The 19,400-nt window shown below is 36.8% G+C and overlaps 1 protein-coding gene across 6 annotated transcripts in view; it reads left to right on the plus strand.

Moving 5' to 3' along the window:
- The window catches only part of LOC128858656 (uncharacterized), a 50,936-nt gene that overhangs the window by 19,246 nt on the left and 12,290 nt on the right, over positions 1 to 19,400 (plus strand). For 5 of the 6 annotated variants that reach the window (XM_054095101.1, XM_054095100.1, XM_054095103.1 and 2 more), the window contains 2 exons: positions 2,430 to 2,918; positions 18,520 to 18,981. In XM_054095101.1, the coding sequence (XP_053951076.1) occupies positions 2,430 to 2,918; positions 18,520 to 18,981 (951 nt within the window). Of the gene's footprint in view, positions 1 to 2,429; positions 2,919 to 9,694; positions 10,698 to 18,519; positions 18,982 to 19,400 lie in introns of those variants that run through there. The other variant, XM_054095102.1, reaches the window with a different exon arrangement.

Raw genomic sequence — 19,400 nt, forward strand, 5'->3', positions numbered from 1 at the left:
CGAATGCAGTTTCACATTTTATTTAAAAGTGGTAACTATTTGAAAACATGGAAACCAAAGAAAAAAAAAATTAGTGTGTCAGAAAGAAAAATAACTATAAAATTGTGGAAAGATGGAAATAGTTTCCAAAATATTGGCAAATCTATTGGGATAATGTATTCCCCTCTTCAACGCATAGTAAACAATTTCAAGCAAATCGGCATTTTAACATCTAAACCCGGGTGTGGGCGTATAAGAATACTATCGGTCTGAGCAATACACAGTAAAATCAATATGGCAAAGGTTAAGCCTTGAACTATTTCCTAGAAAATCGTTAAAAAGGTTTATCAAACATTTAAAAAAATATTTGTGCGGAAACTGCTTGAAAGGTTTTATGTAAAGCTGGATGGTTAGTGTCGCTCGAAGAAAGCCGTTTATTTTAGTTCTGAACAGTTGAAAGCGAATTAAATTTTCTAATAATTATATAAATAAGCTTCCAGAGTATTGGAAACACAAGTCATTTTTTCAGACCAAAGTAAATTTTGTATTTTTGGGATCTTGTTTGTACAGTCAAAAACGGCGGTTGTGGAGTTATGATTTGGGGATGCAAGTGGTGTGCGGGCCAGTTAAAATTTATTGAATAGACAATGGATAAATATACATTTTAAAAAGGAATTTGAAACAGAGTGCCGGAATTCTTGGCTTATCAAGAACCTTTTGGTTCCAACAAGATAATGACCCGAAACACACAGCCGAGATCGTTAAGCTTTGGCTCTTGTGCAACGCTTCAAAACAGATCAACACACTCCCACATTCACCGAATCTCTATCCTACTGAGTAAAGGAGAAAAAAGCTACAGAACGTATTCAATCCATAGAAAAATGGCAACATAGATGGGATCTATCAGTCAACGGGCGTTGGATCCATAGGCTTATACCTGAAATTGCACCATGGGTGACTAGGAAACATGGCGATGTTGATTTTTGTCTTACGCAGTTGATCAGCTGAAACGGATGCTTTCGTTCGTATCTCCACCCTTTTAAGTTGGCAGGCAACACCTACTGCCCATACTGCTCAAACACAATCGAAGATGGAGAGCATGTTATCTTCCAATGTGACCGTTATCGAGACGAGCGTCAAACACCGGTGGTGCTACTTGGACTCGTGTTGCAGGTGAACAATCTGATACCAGCCAAGTGTGCATCAATCAATAGCTGAAATGCTGCATATTCAGCAAAAATAATGCAGTATACATGGATACATGGAGTGGGCGGCTGAAGAGTAGGAACTCCTGAGTAAGGAGGCACTAACTGTTTGACTCACGACAATATGAGACCGGAACAAGTCGGTAGTAACAAATTTGATATCGCATTCTTTCGATGTTCCTTTTGTTTCAAGAAGCGTAGCAATTGAGACTATCGATGGCATAAAACCTCCATATATCAAAAGGAGAGGACGCGGGAACCAACTGGAGTCAATAGACACAAACGCGGCACAGATAGAGAAATAAGATATCGAGCCTGTAGCAGAAAGCTGGCTACAAGTATGGTGGACCCCGACGTGGGTTAATAGAACTGACCCACTTGATGCACGCCGTTCTGGGCCCTCCCGAAGTAATGCAGAAAGTAGTTCCGGGAAAGGAATCTCGACAGAAGAGGAGCAGGGATTGTTTTAGTGGCCACACTACTCAACGCAATAGACGACGGCGCTGTAAGCGAAAGCGTTTTGAATACCTCACCCACCAAAAAACAAAATCCTATTGAGCATCTGTGGGATCCATTAGAAAATAGAATTCGACATCATGTAATACCAAGTAAGGTGGCTTTGCGAAGTGTTATGCGGGCAGAATAGCTTTTTCCATATGTTTTAAAACTGTACGCAGACATTCTGGTTGCTATATTTACATGTTGCTGCAATTACTTACCATTATGTCAACAATGAAGTGAGGAATCTTTTTATTTTCTTTTGCTTTTATAACTTAATAATGTAATGAAGGAATAAAAAAATAAAATATGTTTTCAGCTGTAAATTTATATTGTATGTTACGCAAACTTTATTGGCTATGTGTAGATATATATTGTGCCAAGTACGAATAAAAGTACTCATCTGAAAAAATGCTGTAACTGTGTAATCGTGTGATGTAGCCGATTGGTAACTATTCACATATTCCCACATTTGGGTACTAACAGTAACCTTTTGTTGATTTTAGGATTTAGTTTTTGTGCGGGTAACTAAAATTTTTGAAAAGGATCAAAATGGTCAGTTTTAGGAAGGATTTGCGTTGCTATTAATTACCGACATTTCCGAGGCTCCCTATTAGCTCATGCACAAATTTCTAAAATATATGTATTAGCATATTAGTTATTTTTTAAATACAAATTTACAAAGATAAAAAAGAAATTAGACTTTTAACACTGTATTTATTCGAATTTATTTTTGTTAATCATAAGGAGGAAGATAATGCTGGGCAGTCAGAAGATATCAATAAATCTGATAGCGATTCCGAAATTACCCATAACGAATATGATATTGATGTACGCAAGGACAGAGAAGATCGTACATCACAAACTGAAGAGGAGAGCGAACAAAACAATAAGCTCACATCATCTGAAAAGGAATTTGTGATTGAGTTAATTAAGATGTACCGCAAATTACCGGCGCTTTGGCATATAAACAGCAAAGCTTATCACGACCGCTTATTAAAATCTAAACAATATGAAACGTTACTTGCAAAATATAGAGAAAAATATCGAGATGCTACCATGTGTGACCTTAAGAGAAGGATAAGTAACCTTCGATCAAACTTTCACCGGGAATCAAAACGAATATCTCTAACGGGAGAAACAAATCTTTATTATTACGATGAAATGAGATTTCTGCTTAGTAATTATCCTCATTCTGATGGCCAAAACCAGACGGATGATCTAGAGGGAACGCAGGTAAGTTTCGTTTTTTTTTCTGCAGTTTAAACGTATCTATACAAATAGGAAATATTCGTAATGCCTGCTCTGCCGTTAAGGCAAAGTATTTTATTTTAATGCCACTTTCTGTAAAAATAAAAAGTTTTTAATTTCCCACTCGAGACCAAGCGACACATAATTGGTCGTACGAAAAAGGCGCATTTTCGAGATTTATTATTGTATTACTATTTATTGGAGATATATACAATATAACCCTAAGTTAATTATCACTCTAGCTACTAGGGTCTTTTTGGAATCAAAACAACCTTTTCCTTCGATTTATTGGGTATGGGAATAAGTTTCCGTCCTTTCTTAGCCAAAGTTACGAATTATTTAAGCAATTAAATAATACATGATATTATGATCCATTCATTGCGCCAGTTTGCGACGCTCTCGTAAGAAATGAACCGCTCTCCAATAAGGGGTGGCTGGATTGATCGGAACAGATGACAATACGAAGGTGTAATGTCTGGGGAATATGGCGGTTGGGGCAAGATTTCCCAATCCAGTCCCTTCTGGACTGGTTAGCAACGTGTAGTCTGGCATTGTCATGCATCAAAATCAGTTTGTCATGTCTACCGTCCCATTCCGGCCGGTTTTCTTTGAGAACTCGATTCAAACGCATTAGCTGCAGTCGGTAACGATCGGCAGTGATAGTTTCAGATGACATCCCTGTGATCTCACCAGATGCACAACATAACCTTTGAAGCATGAATATTTTTTTCGCTGTCGATGGATCTGGTTCACCTCCAACAGGCTCCAACATTTTCGACGCTTAGGGTTATCATATTAGATACATTTTTCATCGCCAGTAACGATGCGATGCAGAAAAGCTTTTCTTTTCTGCCCTGCAAGAAGCATCTCACACATCACCAAACGTCTCTCCATATCCCTCTCTTTCAATCGATGTGACACCCTGCTTTCTGGCACATTCCCATCGCGTACAAACGTTTACCGACGGTTGATCTGTCAACATCCAACTCTTTAGACATATCAACAAGGGTTCGACATGCGTCTTCATCCTATAATTGTTGTAGTTGAGTATCTTCGAATTTTTTCGGTGCGATATTTAACATTCACGTCGAAATTACCACATTGGAAGTGTCGAAACCACGGGTTGGGTATGTAATGCTGTATGATACAATATTTTGTTTACAAAATGCTGTATACAAAATTCTGTATTTCAGAATTCTGTATTATAGAATTCTTTATACGAAAGTCTGTATTTCAAAATTCTGTAAAAAATATTCTGTATTGCCGAAATGCTGTATGGACGAAATCCTGTAAGTAAATGATAAGAAATTCGACAAATTTTATAAAAAAGTGCGCACTTTTTTTTCTTCAGTTTCGATAGAATCCACCGTATTTTTGCGTATAACTCCTTTTCGCGTGGGCGGCCTTCGGCCGCGCTTCAAAAAAAATAACCCTCATCAGTCCGACTCCGGCTACGCAATCCACCGTATTTTTGCGTAGAACTCCTTTTCGCGTGGACGGCCTTCGGCCGCGCTTCAAAAAAATAACCCTCATCAGTCCGACTCCGGCTACGCAATCTACCGTATTTTTGCGTAGAACTCCTTTTCGCGTGGGCGGCCTTCGGCCGCGCTTCAAAAAAATAACCCTCATCAGTCCGACTCCGGCTACGCAATCCACCGTATTTTTGCGTAGAACTCCTTTTTTCGTTGACTTTTGTCAACACAAAATTTTTTTCAATACAGAATTTTATTAGTACAGAATTTCGTCAGTACAGAATTTTTTTAAGACAGTACAGCATTTTGTTTTGATAGAATTTTGTAAATACAGAATTCTGTAAATACAGAATTTTGTCACTGCAGAATTTTGTTACGTTAATTTACAGTATTTTGTACGAAAAGAATTTTGATATACAGCATTTTGTAGGGATCCCTCGAAACCACTCTTTACAAGTTGTATTTGATGGAGCGTGATTACCGTAAATATTGATCAATATACGCCACGTTTCACACTTTTTTTAAAGGTAATAATGAAGCATGACTTCTCGCAAATGCTGTTTACTCGGGATGAACGTAGACATTTTTGACGGCAGATAAAAGAGGATCTGTACGCTTTAAACAAATGTCAACTACAGCGATCGAAACCTCACATATGCACCTTCAAATCACCAGCCAACAAAAAAATGGTATCAAGTGCGACACCTCTTTTACGAGGGTGGAAACTTATTCCCATATCCATAACATTGAGAATTGTGGGTTCGATAATCTTGGGCAATAGTTTTTTTAGCAAGTCTCGTCCCATTACATAACCGAGGTGGATTTATGTCGCGGAGAAGAATTATAGGCACACCAACAATGAGTGAAAGCAACGTGTTGGTATTCCTGGTAAGACCAAGAAATTCAAAAAATCGGTAGGATAGTTAACGATTTCATTTGTACTAATAACAGTATAGCGAATGGCATAGCCAAATGGATTGGTGCGTGACTGCGGAAGTGCACGAGTTCGAATCTCCGGCCATGAAACATCAAATGATAGTAAACGGTAGCCCCTCGGCAGGCAATGTTAAACCACTATCCGCCGTTCAAAGTCGTCTTAAAACTATAGGTCCATCCATTTGTGGAAAACATGAGGATGCACACTACAAATGGGAGGAGGAGCTCGGCGAAATTTCTACCGAAGCAAAAATATCTCATAAGAAAAACAGTTATCAACTAAAAATACAGTACTCAATTTTTATAAAAATAATTATATTGGAAAAAAAAAAATTTGTTTATGATTTCAAATAGCAGCAATCAGTGTATTACATAAAAAGAAAGTTTGAAAGTGTTAGTGCATTATAAAACACAAATTATTAATATTTCGTCGAATAGCCCTTATTGCGAGTACTGCTGCGCCCCTACGTGGCATAGGCTCCACTAAACGTCTACACCACTTGGCGGGAATGACCTTTCACGCTTTTCTCACAGTCTTTCAGAGCTCTTTGATATTTGTGGAATTATCTTTGCCTACAGCTTCTTTGACATCTTGGCCGTTTAAATCGAAACAATTGTTTGCCAACTTGCTTGTGTGCTTTGCATATGCACTCATTTCAGAGACATCCTACACTCCGCGTGTGGTAGCATGGTTGACTCCATTATCTCCAGGTACAACTTAACATCCGTGTTTTCTTTTATCCAATATACTGAATCAGTATCGTAGCAGGAGAAGCAGCCCTATACATTGATTTTGGCATCTCCCTGCTTTACTGTCCTGGGGACGTATTTAGTTAGGGTTTAAAAGAGGCATGGCTCGGTCGTCGTACAAATTGTCTGCGTTTTTTAGAGGTGCTCTTCAGCTAATCTTATTTTGGTCTGTACAAGGGCTTCTTCTCTAAAGTTTAGCCGCAATGAGCTTCTTTCTATTTGTTGACCAGTCCATATTAAGACTAAAAATATTTAAAAAAATTCACTAGATTTCGTTCAAATGCCTCGACTACTTCTCTTGTAATGCTATTTTGACCACATTAAGAAAGGAGTACATAGCACAAAAATTAACGGGACTTCTTGAACATCGAAACTAGATCAGGAATTAAAATAAATTCAGTACTTATGGCTATCATCTGCCATTAAAAAGTTTGCTATTAAAAAAAAATCGAAATATTTTTGTTATAAGCCATAGCTATTTTGCATATAAGAAAGAATTTATGCCCTGAATTTATATTCAGCCAAGGACTGTCACTCCAGTAGCATTCCCCAAACATGTATTGCCCGTACATGTTTATGTTGCTACAACAACAACAACATCCTTCAGAATTCAACACCGCGGCTCCTTCATCGACTTCATCTAAGGGAATAAGAAAAGGTCAAAAGGGCGACATAGGGTGGGTGTGAAAAAATGTGATAATTTCGGACGAAAAATATTCAATCTCGATGATCCTAATGATTTATTTACTTACTACTGGTATGACTTGAAAGTGCTTAAGAGTTTTTCTACCAAGCGAAACTTTGGAAATGATTCTTTAGTGTTATTGTTGTAGCAGAATAAACATTCCCATACATATACGGGGAGTGCTGCTGAAGTGACAGTCCTTGGCCGGATATAAATCCGGGTCGTTTCGGTTACGTAGAACCGACTGTTGTGGGAACGGTGATTCTTTGATGATTTGGGCTGGTTTAAGTTACCATAGCAGAACACCCATGTGCAAAATATTCAGTAGTATGAGCTTAGATGGCTAGAGAAACTTATTGGTCAAGGTCTTTATGAAGGCCCTAATGCCAAATGCGGCCGCCGTAGCTGAATGGGTTGCTACGTAACCACCATTGGGAAGTACACAGTTTCGAATCTCCGTGAAACATCAAACATAGAAAATATAATTTTTTTCTAATAGCGGTCGCCACTCGGCAGGCATTAGCAAACCTCCGAGTGCATTTCTGCCATAAAAACACATTTCTGCTCATAAAATCATCTTTCGGTCCGGCTTAAAACTTTTTGCGTGTAGCGCCAATTATGTACACTGAAGAGCAAAACTGTAACAAAATGTAATACTTTCTATTTCAACACATTTTTTTTTAGACATGTTTTAACAAATTAAAATTTTTTTTTGCATAACTTTATTGGCATGTATGTACTCTCTCTCTCAAACCGGTTTGGTGTCAATGCAACAACAACAACACTAGTAGCAAGCAATAATGCAAATAAAGACAAATGCTACAGTTTTGCACTCACTCTTAATTTTCAAATTTTCCGTTATTTTTCTCGTAATTATATATTTGGTGGATTTTTAATTATTATAAACGTGACCGTGAATAAGACAAAATGTTAAATCGGGAAGTACAACGCCAAATATTTGATTTGCTGAAGAAGGGCGAGTCTATAAGAAAAATAGCTAAAAAATTCGAAGTGAGCCACATGGCTGTGCAAAGGCTGCGGAAAAATGTACCAGACGCTGTTCCCAGTAACAAAGGAGGCCGGCCAAGGAAGATAAGCGACCGCGATGCCCGTCATCTGGCAAATTTGGTAACAAGCAGCAAGGCGGTCACTCCCAAAGAAGCACTAAAGATGCTGGATATTGATGCCAGTCAGTGGACAGCCAGGCGCAGCCTGTCAAAACTGGGGCTAAAGGCAGCGGAGAAGAAAACCAAGCCAATGCTGACAAAAAGACATGTGCGGTTGAGGCGGGATTTTGTTGCGGCTCACCAAAGCTGGACAGTTGAAGATTGGGATCAGGTACGTCTTTATAAATGGATTATAAAAGACCTTTTTTCATAAAATTTCAAAACGATTGCAGGTTATTTGGTCTGATGAAACCAAAATCAATCGATTTCCGTCAGATGGTCGGGCCTGGTATTGGGTTAAAGACCCAAATGCTGTCCAGCCACATCGCATCAAGCAGACAGTAAAACATGGTGGTGGCTCCATTATGGTGTGGGGCTGCATTTCCAAAAATGGTGTGGGTCCTTTAGTACGAATAGACGGTATAATGCGGAAAGAGGAATACCTGGCCATATCGCAACAAAATCTGCCGGGTGTAGTGGAAAGTATGGGTCTTGCTGCTGAAAAAGTAATTTTTCAGCAAGACAATGACCCTAAGCACACCGCACATGTTGTACGAAATTGGATGCAACGCCAAAAATTTCGTAACTTGAAGTGGCCTCCACAATCACCGGACATGAACCCAATCGAAAATTTATGGAGTCATGTAAAATCGAAGCTTGCCGAATATTCAAGCCCGCCCAGTGGAGTTAATGAGCTGTGGGAGCGAACACGCGATGTATGGGATGCTATTCCGACTGACTTTGTCTTGAGGTATACACGAAGTATGCCCAATCGTATCCACGAGCTGAAAAAATCCAAAGGATATTGGACATCTTATTAATATTTATTTTATTTATTGTAAAAAATAAAAAATGGGTTGAGTGCAAAACTGTAACATTTGTCTTTATTTGCATTATTGCTTGCTACTAGTGTTGTTGTTGTTGCATTGACACCAAACCGGTTTGAGAGAGAGAGTACATACATGCCAATAAAGTTATGCAAAAAAAATATTTGATTTGTTAAAACATGTCTAAAAAAAATGTGTTGAAATAGAAAGTATAACATTTTGTTACAGTTTTGCTCTTCAGTGTATATATACTTGGGTCACGTGCCAGCTAAAGTTGGCTTCAGGAGCAGTTTCAAATATTAGAGGGTCTATAACGTACCCGAACTTAAATCCGATAGAGAACATGTGAGGAAGTCTTTCTTGCCGAGTATACACTGGAAGAGGTAAGCTTCAGATCCTAGAAGGGCTACCCATTTTTAAGGGCTTCAAAATGTCCTTGTTCGATGCCAAACTGAAATTTTGAAGTTCTACGAAAGGACAAACTGCGTGCTATTATTCAAATTTTTCAACTCCCAGCAGGCTCGTTTTTAGCAGATATATGCCGATTTCGTTGACCATTTTTTCTTCGAAGATACACAAGTATTAGGAAAAATAAAAAGTAGCCTGCTCATTCCTCTACCTATCAGTGAAAGTCTTGTCGAATTCGGTCCATCTTCCGGAGATTAGCGTGTGAAAAAAGACAAAGTATTTTCCTTTTTTTTTCAATAATATCTTCAATGTACAGACAGGACGGTTCACAGGATTTATTATAGTATTAATTACTATAGTACAATATTAAAATTACTTTATGCTACATATTATTGATTTTACAAGAGAGCTTGCAAATGAAACTTCTAAATGAAACTAAATGCATCGTAATCAATTATCTCGCTTTAGCCCTCTAATTTGCATCACTTTTTGAGACACCTTTTCTGTTTTTTAACAGGTAACATCGGGCCTGCCTACTCAAAAATTCACAAGACCAGACAGCCGCTTAAATGATATACAATTTATCGCTTTAGCTAAAATATACAAGAGACATACATGTCTTTGGGATGAAAAGGAGATAGCGTATAGATTCAGTAATAGGCGCCGCGAAGCGTTGGAAGCTATAGTTGAGGAACTTAATGATATCTCTGGATTAAATTTAACGAAAAGGGATTTAGAAAAAGAAATTACACAACTACGAAAAGCCACTTCAAACGGGAAAAAGGAAAAACTAAGATCTAAACGGAAGAGCTTAGCTTTTAAACCAACATGTCCATTTTACGATCACATTTCATTCCTCGAAGTCGATGTTCCCCCTTTCGAGTGCCCCAAATGTGGGCAAATATTACCTGGCTCATGTCAGTTCAAAATTCATTTAGCATCTCATGACGGCTCGCTACCTTTTAAATGTAATGTTTGCGGCCATGGATTTCAGATGGTATCTAATTTAACAGTACATTTACGAAGGCACGCGCAAGACTTCATGTACAGCTGTGAGGTGTGCAACAAACCTTGCGCTACCACAACCGAATTAAAAGCCCACATGCTTTTTCACACCGGCGAAAAACCATATGTTTGTGATATGTGTGGGAAAAGTTTCCGTTTACTTTCTAAATTTAAGTATCATAAGGATCGTCATGAGAAGAGACCTCGCCACAAATGTGAACTTTGTCCAAAGGCCTTCTATAACAAATCAATGATTAACGAGCATATGTCTGTTCACGTGAAAGTTTATGATAAAATATGTGATGTGTGTGACAAAGCATTTACAACTCAGAAACAACTCCGTCAACACCAACACATTCATGATGCGGAAAAGAAATTCATTTGTAAGATTTGTGGAAAACGTTTTGCCCAAAGCGCAGGACTTAGTGCGCACATGAAATCCCATAGTATATGGCCATCTCCCAAAAATATTGATAGAGAATAATTTGTACTGAACTTTTACTTAAGTAAAAAACAATGTATGTATACATATGTATATTGTATATTAATATAATACAAATGTAATAAAATATACAAATTCAATTATTTGCAAGTCTTCCTTAATAGCACACGCAATAGTAATGCAATTCCCTTAAAACATGAAAAACATTAGGGATTTTGGAAAAAGTGGCATAACAAATTTACGTACATCTGCTTGAAGCCTCATACATCACGTGTGTTATTGATAATTGAAAAAATTTGAAGTCGTCAGTATATAGTAGGTAATTAGCGAAAGCGCGTCTATTGCCAATGTCGTTGATAAATAATACAAAGCACAACCGAACAGGTAATGAATGATTCAGAAGCTGTACCATCAATTGTGCTTACGCAACGGCTTTCGCAAAAATACGATCTCAGCCACTGCAGGATAACAGGGTGAAATCCAAGTGGAGATAATTTATAGAATAAATAAAATAAAACAGCGAGATTGGATACTACGGACTGAGCAGTGACGAATCTATGCTGATTGAACGAACAGCACAACACAAATTTACACATATGAGCAATGCCTATCTCTATATTTATATATATATATGTATAGTAGGCTGTTTATATATATATAATTGGCACGTACGTCTGTTTCGGGTGTTTGGCTGAGCTCCTCTTCCTATTTGTAGTGTGTGTCTTGATGTTATTCCACAAATGGAGGGACCTACAGTTTCATTCCGACTACGAACGACCGATATTTTTTTATGAGGATCTTTTTCATGGCAGAAATATACTCGGAGGTTTGTCATTGTCTGCCGAGGGCCGAACCGCTTTTAGAAAAATATTTTTCTTCATTTTGGTCTTTCACCGAGATTCGAACCTACGTTCTCTCCGAATTCCGAATGGTAGTCACGCACCAACCCATTCGGCTACGGCGGCCGCCACTTATATACTACTCGTATATTCTGAAAGAGTATAATTCTCTACATAATACCTTTTTCAAGATTAATGCGCAATTTCATTTAAAATGCATATGCAAGTTGCTCATACCGGGCGTGTTGCAAAGTACGAAAATAATAGATTTTTAATCGCAGACCTGAGCAAAAATCTCAAATACATGCTGTGGTCACACAATTTATTCGTACATCCTGCGTAGTACGTAAAAAACTAGCTTTGCACAAAATATTTGCTGTGACAATATATTTCTTTTGGGTGATTGTAAGAATGTTACATTCCTGTTGAATTGCCGCAAACACAACTCTCGTTATTTCAACTCACTCTGAGGGGTTCCAAGGAAAGCAGGCAGACGTAGGAAAATGCTGCAGAACATTTATTCGTACCCTTTCAGCTCATGATATTGTTGCAGCAAAAGTAACAATAAATATCGCTTTTTTTTACTAATATTGCTGAAATTGAAATAATATTGGTTTTTCTTACTTTTTATCGTCGATTCAGTTTCAGTGTCGAGTTCAGTTTATTATCGATTCAGTTTCTCGATTGAAAATGGCAAAATGGGACGAAGCGCGGATTTACCATTAGAAATGCGTAAAATTGTTCTTGGAAAACAAGAAATTGCGCGAAATTGGCAAATCGCATTACAGGGTTTGATTAAAACGTAATGAGCCTTCCCGCGCGGAGCGTCTGCCAAGCGGTCAACCGAATCGGCTGGTGGGGGAAAATGATCGTTGAGCCTTCCCTTTCTAATCGAAACCGGCCCCAGTTCGCTGGCAACAGCGGTGCAGTCAACGATCGTTGGAGCAACGTTACTCGATCAAATTTTGCTTAAAGCTAAACAAAACGCGTACCGAAACCATTGGGCTACTCAAGGAGGCTTACGGGGACCTATCTCTGTCCAGTTTCCAGGTAAAACGGTGGCACAAGTTGTTCAAGGAAGGCCGGGAGGACGTCGAAGACGAACAGCGATCTGGAAGGCCTTCGACGGCGCAAACAGACGAAGGCCAAGATGGGGGTTCCGGTGCTTTCCCACCCTCCCTACAGCCCAGACCTGTCCCCTCCGGACTTCTTCTTGTTCCCGCGCCTGAAAAGAAAGCTGAAGGGGAGGCGTTTCGACTCCATCGAGGTGATCAAAAAAACTGTGACAGCCGAATTGAACGCGATTCCGGCGGATGAGTTTAAAAAATGTTTCCTGCAGTGGAAGGACCGCTACCACCGGTGTATTGACGCTCAAGGGTCCTATTTTGAAGAATATTAGTTGTATAAGCCAAAAGGTTTAATAAAACTGCTTAAAAAAATAAGGCTCATTACTTTTCAATTAAACCCTGTAAATATATATATTGGGAAGTTTTGACAATTATTTTTTTAAAATTAAATTTCAAAAAATTAAAAAAAAAAATTCATCAAATATTCATTGAGAATGAAAAAAAATATATATTTTTCATAATTTTTTGGCAAATGAAGAGGGACATTTTATTCCATATATCGAATGCTGGAAATATTTTTACTATGGGAAAAAATGCCCAAATCTACCTGCAAAGATAATTATTTTTAATTCTGTATAAAATTATATTCAAATCCAAAGCGCCACAAATTGGTCATGTATTCTATATTTCAATTTAAGTTTTGATAACTGTACCATTATCTTAAAATTTTTTTTCCATCCCATTACTTCGTCATAAATCTATTTTTTCTTAATCCATTCGAAGCCCCGTACTCAACTGAGTACAGCCATATATCTAAGTGTGGATGATTTTAGATTTCAAATAATTAGAGGTAGTCTTCTTGGTTTTTTTATTATTATTATACTGTTCAAAGCTATATTCGTGGATATTGAGCTTTTTTTTACATTAAAACATCAGTTGAAGTTATGTAACTTATAAACTGTAATATAATAAATTAGTTATAATAACAACAAAACTGTAGTCTTATAACTCTTGTTGCACTCGGTTAAGTACAGTGACAACTTACGTAAGTAAAATAAGTGTTTTTGCACATTCCTAATAATGAGCAAACAACAATTTTCGATTAAAAATACTGTGATCGTCAAAATAAAGCGTACAAAGCATTTTGTTATAATATGGATTTTATTTCAGTCTTTTATAACAAAACAATATATTTTAATTTCATGTTTTTTAAATTAGTATCTGATTCTCTACTAATTACTAGAAAACAACAAAAAAAAAAATTACAACAACAAAAGCTGTAAGACAAAAACAAAATTTAGTGCATATTTTACGCGTCAAAATAAAGTGTACAGCGTACATCAGTAGCATTTTAGCGATGTTGTCCGGTAAAAAATACCGTTATATTTAGTTGTTTACTTCCTTTTTCGATGCATTGAAACTTTTTTCATATTGTATTTTAATTGGTTGCGATCGGCAGAGTGAAAAATTTTTGTCTACAGTAAATTAAATTCTATTATTTATTTATTTTAATAATGGGTAAACAAACTTCGACTGATGTTAGAGAACTGGTACTAAAGCTTCGCACTGAAGGTTAAACCTTTCGTGAAATTGGCTCTATTGTCAACAGAAGCCATAATACTGTGAAAAAAATAGTTGACAAATACAAAAAGTTCGGCAAAGTAGAAAATCGCCCAGGTGCAGGCCATCCAAAAATTTTAAATGAGACTGGAGTAAGGTCTATAGTGCGTGATGTGAAGAAAAATCCCTTTAAAAGTGCGGTCAAAATATCACAAAAAGTTTCAACTGCATCAGATACGAACGTAAGTGCCAGTACAATACGTCGAGCGTTGCACGCAAATGGGTTACATGGTCGTCTCCCACGAAAAAAGCCGCTAATATCGACAGTTAATAAAAAAAAAGTCTTGATTATGCAAAAAAATACGAAAATCGGGATGTTTCTTTCTGGAATAATGCCCTGTTTAGCGATGAAAGTAAGTTCGAGGTATTTGGGAAGAAAAACCCGATTAAAGTCTGGAGAACCAAAAATAAAGAGTATGCCGACCAAAATTCGATAACCACAGTTAAGCACGGTGCGGTGATGGTGTGGGGATGTATGGCGGCAAGCGGAGTTCGCAATTTGGTTTTTATTGAAAGTACCATGAACAAAACAGATTATCTGAATATTTTATAAAATAATTTACTAACCAGTGTGCAGAAATTAGACTTGCAGGGATCTTGGATCTTTCAACAAGATAATGATCCCAAGCACACATCAAAAATAGTAAAGGAATGGCTGCTTTATCGTACTTCTAAGACATTGGATCATCTTTCACAGTCACCTGACTTAAACACTATTGAATATTTGTGGGAGCATTTAGACCACCAAATCCGGAAAAGGACAATCACCAATATGGATATGCTGAAACTCGCTATAAAGGAAGAGTGGGATAAACTTTCATCTGACGTGACAAAAAAACTAGTTGAGTCGATGCCCCGAAGACTGTCTTCCGTTATCAAAGCAAAAGGGAAATCAACAAAATACTAAACCGATATCATTTTTGTAAAATATATCTCTGTATGCGTAAAATATGCACTAAATTTTGTTTTTGTCTTACAACTTTTGTTGTTGAAATTTATTTTTTTGTTGATTTCTAGTAATTAGTAGAGAATCAAATACTAATTTAAAAAACATGAAATTAAAATATATTTTTTTGTTATAAAAGACTGAAATAAAATCCATATTATAACAAAATGCTTTGTACACTTTATTTTGACGATCACAGTAGCTACAAAGGGCTTCAAGAAGCTACTGATGCCATTATCTGCGATAGTGACGATGTTGAAGTTGAAATGGTTATCATACCACCTGAACCAGGTGAATTGACCGATGAAGAACAAACACTATTAATGATAAAAAGTGGTGGGAGGTGTTATTTACAACTATGTTGTTGCTTATTCCTTGCGTCTACATGTGATGAGTAATGATGCAACCATGGATCAACTCATGTTCCGACGTCATATCGCACGATATCATCCATGTAAGTCACAGTGTAAAAAAAAGTCGGCGTGGGTGGTTCCAGGACTACCTCAAGATGGAATTGGACACTATCCCCCTAAAATTGAAAACCTGTTGGGGTGTATTTTGTCATTCAAGAGTGCGCTGGCAATGTAAGAAGTACCCAAAAACACTGTGCATCGAAAAAGTATGCTTCGAAAAATTTCACACTTAGGCGGTCAGGGTAGTCATTTGAGCACACCCCTATAAATTATGTTTTTAAATTTTTTTTATTTTATGTTCCTTTATAATAAATATGAATCCAAAAATATATTTGTACTTTAGGGCAAAATAACTCCATTATTTTCTCGGTAGATGGCTCTAGTGATTGATAATTCGTAAAGTACCGATCAAACGATTTAAAGTTTATGCTCTGTCAGGGTAATATTTCACACTAAAAAATTCTTGTGTTCCATTCAGTTGTGAGTTACAGGGGGTTTACAATGGTAGTCAGCAAAGAGAAAATTCGGTACATTTTACAATTTCTTTGATAAAGGCGAAAATGCAAGCCAGGCCGCTGAAATTATGAATGTTATGAATGGTGTTTATGGTGTCGATACTGTAACAGCTAATGGTGTGCAATTTTTCCGTACATGCATTTTTGATGTTTAAGAAAATGTCCAAAATATCGATAAAATCACAGAAATAATCAAAGTTGACCGGCATTTTCGTAGTCATTGCAAAACCGTTTTAAACCATTTCCCCAAAAATCGTACGCAAAAATATTGGATTTCTTTACCCCAGCTAATAAAGGGTGATTTTTTAAGAGCTATAGGAAAGTTTTTCAAAAAAACACACGGAAAATTCAGAAAAATTCATGATATTTTTATTTAAATCGATAGTACAGTCCATATAATTTAATGTTTGAAGATTATTTCATGTAAATGTTGACCGCGACAGCGCCTCAAATGCTCCATCCGCTTAGTCCAATTTTGGCATACTCTTTCCAATGTTTCGGCCGGTATCTTTAGTGTTGTCTTCTAATGCGTTAATTGCAGCAGGCTTGTCTGAATATACATGAGCTTTAACATAGCGCCACAAAAAATAATCTAAAGGCGTTATATCGCACGATCTGGGTGACCAATTGACAGGTCCCGAACGTGAAATAAAATACTCACCGAACTCGCCTCTCAACAAGTCCATTGTTACGCGTGCTGTGTGGCATGTGGCACCGTCTCTCTTGCATTTTGGGCAAAAAAAAGTTGGAAATCATTTCACGGTAGCGCTCACCATTCACAGTTACGTTACGATTCGCAGCATCATTGAAGAAGTACGGTCCAATGATACCTCCAGCCCATAAACCCCACGAAACTGTGACCTTTTCTTGCAATTCTTCTGGCTGATCTTCACTCCATAATCGACAATCGCTTATTTACGTTCACATTGATCCAAAAATGAGCTTCGTCGCTGAACACAATTTTTCGATAAAAAAGTGGATCTTAAACTTTTTTAACAGAACACGCTATTTTATAATAAAATTCAGTGATTTACAAGCGTTGTTCGTTTGTAAGACGATTCATGGTTAAATTATAGACTAAACTGAAGATGTTTGACAGTGAAACAAAACACGAAACGTGCGTCAGCTGTTTAAACCGACTATTTAAAAAAATAATAGCTAAAAATCACCCGTTATATGCAAAATATAAAAAGTTTGCAGTTTGGATGAACATTTTTTGAATTTTGTAAATTTTCCGCAAAGTTTTAAAATTGCACTTATATGGTTTTGGTTCGAGAATAAATAAAATAAATATAAAAAATTAGTTACAATTAAAAAAAAATGTATTATCAAAAGTACCCAATATATACGGGTGTATGTTTACTATAACTATACATAATTGTTTTTTCTTTCCTTTTTAAATTTTAAAATTTTTATTTTTAGTTTTTGCATCTTCATATAAAATGCGGGTGATAACTTTCAGAAGTATTTTAGTTGAAATTAAAAATTGATCTAGAAAAACGTAGTATATGAGTAATGTGTACTTAAGACCCTCTTTCAGATTATATCAGGTTGTTCAATAAGTTTTGCGATTCGATAATAATACACTTGCTCCAACGAGATTCTCATTTATGAACTCCTTCACTGAAGTGAGAATCTGGATGGCCTGCAAAATACGCTCCAAATGCTTTCCGCGCATGAATTTTTATAGGTCTGGAGGCAAACCCAGTCCAATTATTTGTCTTAAAGAAAAATAATTTTTTTCTTTTGCAAACTGGGTATTTTTTCACTAATTTTTTCTAAAAAAATTTCTAATAATCTGGTCTAAAAGGTTAGAATAATATTTAGGCTTTGGTTTGTTTGACCACTTTGCAAGTAATCCACAAACAAAATTCATTTCGCATGCCAAAAAACTGATGCTAACACCTTTTTGGCCGATTTATGAACATGAATTAAGTTCACATCACTCTTTAGCCTCTTGTTTGGATTTAGGATCATGGTGATAGACCCAAGTCTCATCCATATTGATGAATCGTCGCACAAAATCCACTTTATCATTTCGAAAACGCTCTAAATGTTACTGAAAAAATCGCATTCGAATGTGTTTTTGTTCCATTGCGAATGCGGCACTCATTGAGCACACAGCTTTCTGAAACCCAATACTTCAGATAATATTGGCGAAAAGTTCTTATGCTCTTTTAACATCCGTTCATAAATTTCCTCTGCTTTTAAACCTTCCAAAAGTAAAAATTCAATCACTGCACCATACTTAATTTTTTCCATTGTAGAAAATACTTTGACATGTCGATACTAAATGGCTTGTAAACAAAGAATGAATTGACAAATTGAAATGAAACTTCACATACGCTCATATGAAGAGTGTACCATGTAGGCTAGTACCAACGCCCTCTCATAATGTACCAACGCCTTCTCTATTGTTAATATATTAATAGTTAAATTCTTAAATAGTCTACATTGTTACTAATGCTTTTGTTTCAATTAAAAAATATTTATAGCTATCATTTGAACAAGCACAAGGTATTTCGAAGCTCGAAGAAATTGTGTCGTCCGACAATGAAGACTATAATTGTGAATATATGTCCACGGATACGCTACCGCAGACGCAAAAAGGCAACAAAGGCGCAAGCGAAAAGGATTTCATTATTGAGTTGATTGAAGTGTATCGCTCCCTACCGGCACTATGGAATAAGAAGTACAAAGATTATCACAATCGTCAAGTAAAAAGCCAGCAATATGAAAAATTGCTTCAGAAATATAAAGAAGCTAATCCAAATGCCGACGTCAAGGACCTTAAAAGAAAAATTAATTGCCTTCGATGCAATTACCTAAGAGAATCTAAACGAAATCCTCGATATGGGGTATCAAGTCTGTATTATTTTGATGCAATGAGTTTCCTACGTAGTAATGAACCGTCTGCTGACTCACAGAGCATGATGAATGAATTAGATGATACAGAGGTAAGTTGAGTCCATTAAATATTTACTTGAATCCAGGTTTATACTTAGCGCAATCGTAAAGATGAAAATTTTAGTTCTAATTTCACATTAGCGGAGTGGTAAAGATTTTGGTGTGGTAATTAAAATTTTGCTTTCACGCGGTCACTTGCATTTTCACTAGAAGTGATTTGCTCTATGGAGAAGAAGGTTTTTTTTTTATAAATTGCACGTTGTATCAATCACTAGAAAAAATGTTGTACATTTTTCACTATGAACAGTCTCCGCGGCATGTCGTTTTTTTCCGATTAATCTTTCATACGGCGTAAACATATACGAATTGCCGTTCGAGTTTCTAGCGTTAGAGCATTCTCATCAGCCTCTTGTCCCTAAAAACTTTTTTCAAACCGTCTGAAAAGCCATATGTATGTACAGGGTGTTAG

The sequence above is a fragment of the Anastrepha ludens genome, chromosome 3 (assembly GCF_028408465.1).
Source record: "Anastrepha ludens isolate Willacy chromosome 3, idAnaLude1.1, whole genome shotgun sequence".
Taxonomy (NCBI): Eukaryota; Metazoa; Arthropoda; class Insecta; order Diptera; family Tephritidae; genus Anastrepha; species Anastrepha ludens.